The sequence below is a fragment of the Oryx dammah genome, unplaced genomic scaffold (genome assembly GCF_014754425.2).
Source record: "Oryx dammah isolate SB20612 unplaced genomic scaffold, SCBI_Odam_1.1 HiC_scaffold_2, whole genome shotgun sequence".
Lineage (NCBI taxonomy): Eukaryota > Metazoa > Chordata > Mammalia > Artiodactyla > Bovidae > Oryx > Oryx dammah.
In genome coordinates this window covers 194,873,161-194,880,506 of record NW_024070186.1, presented here as the reverse complement: position 1 = coordinate 194,880,506, position 7,346 = coordinate 194,873,161, and the positions used below count along the sequence as shown (strand labels likewise).

Genomic DNA, 7,346 nt, shown 5'->3' with positions numbered 1-7,346 from the left:
CTTGGTTCGGTGTGGCTGACTTTCGATGCGTGGTTTAAATGTGCCTTCTTGTTGTTTTCCTTCTGCCTGTGGCTCCCACCTTTCTGTTCTGTGATGGGCTGTCCCTGCTTGTCCTGCGTAGGAGGTACGTACCCAGCGGCTTCCTGCCCCTTGCCAGCTGCTCTCTCTTCTCCTCTCTCTCTGTCGGTTCGTGTGCAGCTCCGACTTGCTTGTCATCCATCTGGCCCTCGTGGCTTCAGACGTGCCGGGCTCACTTCATCCTCCACGCAGGGCAAGGTGCCGCGGCCGCGTCGCCCCTCTGCGGCTGGGCGAGGAGTGAGGGACCGAGGTGCGTGGAGATGCCGGGCGGAGACAAGCTCGCCCCTCCGCGTCCTTGGCCCTGAGCGCATCGCCCGCCGCCCATCCCTGTAACCAGGCAGTGCGTGTTTGCACCATCTGTGCAGAGTCCAGGCGCGTGTGTTAGAGTGCGGGTGCTCTCGTCTGACCTCGGAAGCTAAGCAGGGCCAGGCCTGGTTAGTACTTGGATGGGAGAAGCGTGTTAAGAACCTCTTGACTATTGACAAACAAGCAGAAGAGCATTTACATATTCTGGGCCATCTTAGGGATCCGTAGGGAGTTATCGTTCTGGTGGGGGTTGAGATTCCTCCTTCTGGTGACATTAGAGCCTGTGAGATGAGTCAGATGACGCAGGCGCTCTGCAGACAGTGTGTCAGACACCAGGGCCTACAGGAATGCTGGTGGTTTGAGTCTTTAACCAAGAGGGGATGAACATGGGCCTGGCGACAGTGTGGCCGGTGTAGGGTGTGTAGCACGGGGTGGCTGTCCTGATTTGGGATCTAGCTCTCACCTTTCTCTGGCTGTGCCAGGGTTCAGAAGACTTCTGGATCTTTGCCTAAAAAGCCAGAACCATAGCAATGGCCCTGGGTAATGCCCGAGTGACCTTCCAGACACACCGGGCTTTGAGATTCCATCCAGCCTGTGGGCCTGGGATGAGGGCACAAAGAAGGTGCCCAGAAGAACAGCAGCTGCACTTGGGCTCTTCCTGTTCTCTGTCGCCAGCAATGGCCCCCCGGGATGGTGACAGCACAGGCCTGCCTGGCAGCCAGGGTGCCCCCAGTGCCCCCGGGTGACTCTAAAGACTGAACTAGATGTCTGACACCAGGGCTTGTGTTCCAGCCTGTCATCTGGTTGAGCAGACAGGCACAGGGCCGGCTGGTGCCCAGGGAGGGCCAGGGGCCCAGGGCCTGCTGTTTGCCTGTTCCTGCGGCCCCCGCTGTGTCCTCAGACCCAAGGCTGAGGGCCACAGAGCTGGTGACAGCACAGGTCACATCTGCAGCCCGGAGCCTCAGCCCCTGGGGCTGTTCTGCTCTCAGAGCTGTTAGCGTCCCCCGGGGTGCCCAGAGCACAGCTGGCTGGTCAGCGCGCCAGACTCCTGCCTATGGTTCTGACCCCATGAAGGGTCCCTGGGTGTTGGTCCCCTAGGAACCCAGGAGGCGGGTGCTGAGGCTGTGTTAGGCTGGGCCTGGGTGCACACCTGTACTTAGTGAGGACACACAGCCCTAGGCCCCTGAACAGTCTACACACGCAGGCAGAGAAGCCAGAACTGTGGCCGTGTGTGTGCTAAGTTAGGAAGCGGAGGTCCTAGCGTGACCTTGCTTGAGGGTTGGTTGTCGTAAGTTAATCTTGGAGGAGACCGTGCTTTCAGGAGGCCAGGGTGCCCCGCCAGAGCAGAACCTGGTGATGGTGCTTCCTGATGGTTCTGTAAATACCGTGTAGTCACTGTGTTTTGAGAGTGAGTCAGATGTGTTAACACAAGAGTTTGGTTGGCACAGAGCTGGCGTGGAGAACAGGCTTGCGTGGTATGCACGAGAGCCCGTGTCTGCTAACAGCTATGCAGGCAGCAGGCATTTACAAAGAGAAAAGGGCTGCTTCTATCCATACTAGTCAGGAGCAGCCAGGCTCCTTCCTGCAGGGGTGTGTGTGCCTGTGTGTGTGTCTGTGTGTGTGTCTCCTTGTCCTGAAGCCCAGTCACAAACACATGCTTGGGCAGAGCTGGTCCATCTCCTGCAGCAAAACCTGCTGGAGCTGAGAGACCAAGAGTGTCACCGCCGCCACCCTGTAAGGGGACTTGGGGCTGGGCCAGGCTCAGGGGTCCACCTGACCACACACCTCCGTCTCAATGCCCACTGCCCCTGGCCCAAGAGGCTCCCCTGGTCTCAAGACCTGGACCAGGGGTTGGGCTCCTCCAGACGTGCCACTGAAATTGGGTGTAGCAGGACAGGAGTCTAGGTGCAGAAGAGTCTCGAGGCCTTCCAGGAGAACAGAGAGCCCTGCCCATGGTTCGAGACACACCTTGAGGGGTTGGAGGCCTTGGGGGTTGGAGGCATGCAGGGGCCTCAGGGTCTGAGGGCCCCCAAGGACAGTGGAATTTGGACAGATGCTTCTGACGGGGATGGAAAGTGAGATTAGGGGAGCGGGGGAATCTGGGGACCCTCTTCACGGCATAACTGAGGCTGCCGCCCCACACACCTGCCCTGCCTGCCCAGCCAGCCTGTGGCCAATCATGAGGACAGACATCTCATCAGTGACCCAAGGGTGAGGGTCCCAGTCTCTGAGGACCCCTCAGTGGCACTGAAACCACAGGCGGGGCTCTCTCCCTGCAGCTGGGTGTCTGCGTGTCTCTCCTCCCCCCAGATCTCCCCAAATGTCAGCCCTCGTGCCTCGATTTCTGGACAGCCTTCGTGTTCCCCCATGTGCCTGTCTGGGCGCCTCAATCTCGGGGACCAGGTCTGTGACCCTCAGCCACAAGGGTCTCACCTGTCTGCACCAGGGAGCCGGGGGCGGGGCAGCTGCTGCTTACCTCATGCTGGTGGATCCCAGACATCTGTCACCAGGCGCATGTTCTCTCTTTCAACTTTTGTTTTTAAACTTCATGTCGGAAGCAGAGACTAGAAATAGAAATGGAAGCCAGTTGGTTTCTACTGAATATTTGAGAGTGAAAGATTTTCTTTTCTGTAGTTTAAGGAGAGTGGGTGCAGATGAGCTGTGTGTGTGTGTGTGTGTGTATATGCATGTGTGTCCCAGATCTTGTTAAGAGATTAATTCAATCTAATAATTCCCTGGGCCAAGGCCATAATCGATTTTGATGGATCCCAGGGCCGCCCCAAGTCCTCAGTAATGCGATGACGGTCCTGACGTAACGGGATTAAGTCCTGGACTGACCGGCAGCGGCGCTGACTTCATCCTGTTGTCATTTCCATGTGGGGAAATTAAGACCATTCATCACGACTAACTCTTCCAGGAAGCAGACTTGGGAAACGCTCGGGTCATCTGGGTGCCCTGCAGGCGGGCGGGGGTGCATGCGGGCCCCAGCAGCCACGGGCAGGCCAGCCCGCACACCGTGGCCAGGATCTGAGGCAGAATGTGAAACGTTTTCACGAAGGAGGAAGTGTAAAACCCAGCTCGGCCCCAGTGGCATTTCTGAAAAGCACAGTAGCTCGTGTAGGGCTTGCTCTGCCCAGACTCACGGGGTCCCTCTGCTCTTAGGGGGGCGCGTGAAGACCTGGAAGCGGCGCTGGTTCATCCTCACCGACAACTGCCTCTATTACTTTGAATACACGACGGTAAGCGCAGGGCTGCGGGTCCTCCAGGTCGCGGGACCCTCGGCGGGTGCGGGGGAGGCTGGCTGAGCGCTTTGTCCCGCAGGATAAGGAGCCCCGGGGAATCATCCCGCTGGAGAACCTGAGCATCAGGGAGGTGGAGGACCCGCGGAAACCCGTAAGCTGGCTTCCCCGCCGCCCGCCCTTCCCTCGCGCTCCCCCAGCGCCGGGTGACAGTCCTGTCTGTCTCCACCAGAACTGTTTCGAGCTGTACAACCCCAGCCACAAAGGGCAGGTCATCAAAGCCTGTAAGACAGAGGCAGACGGCCGGGTAGTGGAGGGCAACCACGTGGTGTACCGCATCTCGGCGCCCAGCCCGGAGGAGAAGGAGGAGTGGATGAAGTCCATCAGGTGCGCCCGGGCCCGCCGGGCGGGGCCTGTGCTGTGGGCGTGTCAGGGGCGGGGCCTGTGCGCTAGGAAGCCCCGGAGGGACGGGCTCTGGTCTGGTCGGGGCGGGTGAGGCCCGAGCTGGGGCTGTCAGAGGGGCGGGGCCTGGGTGGTGGGTGGGGCTGTTGAGCGCAAGGGGCGCTCTTGATGGGGCCTTGCGTGTAGGACTGCCCCTCCCATCTTAACCCAGTTTTTTTTTTACCCTCTCCCAGAGCGAGTATCAGCAGGGATCCTTTCTATGACATGTTGGCCACGAGGAAAAGGAGGATTGCCAATAAGAAATAGAGCTTTCCTGGTCTGAGCAGCAGGTAAAAGTAAACTGAAACCCCACAGCAGAGTGACTGGGGGGCCCTCCACGACCCCCTGGACCACCCCGACGGCCTGCCCTGTCTCCTCCGGGACAGCAGCCCCTGCTGATCTCAAGAGGCCTCCCGTCGCCCCTTCCTGCCGCCGCCCTCCCGGCTCCGGGGACATCCTTCTCGAAGCCCCGGCCTGCAGCTGCGCCTGGTGGTCCAGCCTTGAATATCCGCGGGGCAGACGAGGGCCACACGTGCTCCTTGGTGGCGGTGGCGGTGCTGGCCGTTCTGGAAGCCGCTGTTCTGTGTCATAACAGGAGAGGAAAAGCTACCACTTTTTTATTGAGTTTTTTTTCTCAGATATATAGGATTATAGCTTTTATACGCCTTTTTATATTCTGAAATTATAATGAAAGATACTTTCTAACAGTAGTATTTTTAGAATGGCAGCTATAAATTTAACTTCTGGACACACGTATATACTGTGCACTGAGAACAAGTTATACACACACACAGGCAGCAACTCGGGAGTGGGGTGCCATGCTCAAGGGGAACCCGAGGGCGCCCCCTGGTGGCGGGAGACTCCCGTGTCCTTGAGGACACGTGCTGGGCAGGGTAGGCTCCAGGGGTCCCGTCTTCTGAGTCATCCAGCTCAGTCTTCGTGGCCCCGCACATAACTGTTCTAAAAGACACAAATCATTACATTTTGGTTTGGGGTGTTTATCCTGTAACTGCTGAATCCCAGGACAGACAGTGTATGTATTGAACCACATGAAACTGCCCACATTTGACCCGTTTCTGATACCCACAAACAGCAGTGTCACGGGGTCCGACTGAACACATGGTTCAGGCCAGCTGTGACCCCTGTCTTCACTACTTAAGGCCTGTTGGCCAAACGAATGCTTATGATGATCAGATATATTAACGTAATCTGTAGACATATAAGGAACTAGAGACAATCTTCCTCCGTGTTTTGAGAGATTTGCTATATTACAGGAAGGGAAAGAGCAGGCTGGGGGATGAAGGTGTATAGCACTTACGCTTTTCTGTAAATAGTTTAAAACCCCAAATATGCACTGGTGGTCGGACTGGAGAAGATCCCTGACCAGGAGGTTGCCAGGTGCCGCTGGCTGAGGGAGAGGTGCTCAAGCGTGCAGTGAGGAGCTGGGCCCATCACGCCGCAGAGATGGCCCAAGGGTGCACAGGTGGGGCATTCAGGGCCGGGCCGGTGACCTGCCTTTTGTGTAAGCTTCATTTCCACCCCCAGGACCCCCGCACATTGTACGTAGGACCCCCTTGTCCACGTGGGCTGTTTCGGTGGAGGGTCCCTTCCCTGGGGGACCTTTCCCTGCCCCACTGCGAAGGCGCCCACCTTGTTCAGTTTGTATACCTGAGAAGTCATCACCTCTCCTGTGAAAAGGCCAAGTTCAAGAAAGACCACCTCAGCCTATGCATGGAGAGGTAAAACAGAAATGCTGAGATGGAATGGCTGTGGGCTCTCAGCCTCCTGTAGCTTACACTCACACTAGACTGCATCAGGGGCCACGCCCAGGACTCTCCACCAGGCATCAAACTTGACTTTTTTGGTTCATTCCCAAGCATTTAGGCTTTGCTACTGTACCGATACCTCAGATTCAAACCTCTAGTTCTGAGAAAGGCAAGTCAGCATTCTTGAAATGCCTGACTGGCATATATGCAACTCTGGCCCCAGTCTTCCGTGAACCCGACCAAACACTGCTGACGACGACCGGCAGCGCCCGCCCCTCGGGCCAGCCCTGCTCCTGGGCTGCCTGGGGTGCTGGCTCCATCAGTATTGTGTGTGGGACAACGATCTCTCTCTCCTTTGTTTGATCCAGGTAGGACCCTGGGGATACAGGACTTTGTCTTATGGGTCTGCATCAGGGTGGGGTTGAGAGAAGTGAGCAGAAGGAAACCTCTGTAAGAAATTTTCTCTGACCACTTGTGAAGGAGCCTCACCAGACGGCCGTTTGCCCAGAATGATGCAGAAGGCCGTGGTGCTCAGGATTTGTCCCTTGCCCTAGGAGTGTTATGTGAAGTCATGGAATTGCAGGTTTTGTTGTGACAGTATTAACCTGACAGGCTTAAGGTGTCCTCCCCCCACTAAGCCCTCAGATGGCCTGGTCCAGAAGCCCCGCTGGGTCAGGGCTGTGCGGGGACAGGTCTGTGGCTGGCAGGCCTGGTTGCCTGGACCGCGGTGTGATCCTGTTCACCCCCCTGCCACCCTCCCGTCTGCACTCAGTGCTTGAATTACTTGCCTTGTCCCAACTCTGGCCAAAGAGCTTCCCTCCAGCGACAGAGGGCTGGAGGCAGGGAAGGTCTGCTGGGTGGGAGGCGTGGCTTCCACAGCCCCACTCGCCCCCACTGACATGTGGGGTTTAAGTGGACACCCTGGGCCCATACAGGCAGGCGTCCTCAGGATCACAACATCCTTGAGCAGTTTAATGTGGTACCAAACGAAGTCCAAATAGGAGCTATTTATAGATGAAGCAGCATTTAATGCTGCATATAAAGCAATGCATATTTTTCAAGCTAAAATGCATATATCTACGTAGATGTGCTTTGCTGAACAGTTAGGTCTGTTGTAGACCAGAAACCACACATTGTGATTTCTCGTTTTATTTTTTCTTAGACAACATTTCTATTTACAGTAAATAGTTAATATGTAAATAATGTACATATATGTTGATTTCTGGAGTGTTTGTTATTTCAATGTATATACTCCTACAACGTGCATGAAGAAATATCCTTTTATCTATTGATAATTTTGTTGTAAAGTGAATGGTAAGCCTGGAGAGTTTATGGCTGTCAAATGGCAAATACTATGTTCATTAAATAAAAACACATTGTTAAAATAAGATTGCTTACAGCTGGGTTCTTTAAAACAGGGGGATTGTTAGGTGAAGCAGCCCACGCCGGACGCTCTCACCAGTGGGGCTGAGAGCCCATGGCTGGAGCTTTAGAAGTTTTAAGAAAGTAAATGCAG

General features: G+C 55.8%; 1 protein-coding gene across 2 annotated transcripts in view; it reads left to right on the top strand.

The window, feature by feature from the left end:
• The window catches only part of CYTH3 (cytohesin 3), a 16,404-nt gene extending 9,186 nt beyond the window's left edge, over positions 1–7,218 (top strand). Inside the window, exons 9-13 of one of the 2 annotated variants that reach the window (XM_040231124.1) lie at positions 3,547–3,623; positions 3,706–3,777; positions 3,856–4,010; positions 4,259–4,354; positions 6,199–7,218. In XM_040231124.1, coding sequence (XP_040087058.1) covers positions 3,547–3,623; positions 3,706–3,777; positions 3,856–4,010; positions 4,259–4,331 — 377 coding nt within the window. In that variant the 3' untranslated portion in view covers positions 4,332–4,354; positions 6,199–7,218. Of the gene's footprint in view, positions 1–3,546; positions 3,624–3,705; positions 3,778–3,855; positions 4,011–4,258; positions 4,355–4,450 lie in introns of both variants that reach the window. The other variant, XM_040231114.1, reaches the window with a different exon arrangement.
• Positions 7,219–7,346: the final 128 nt, after the last annotated feature.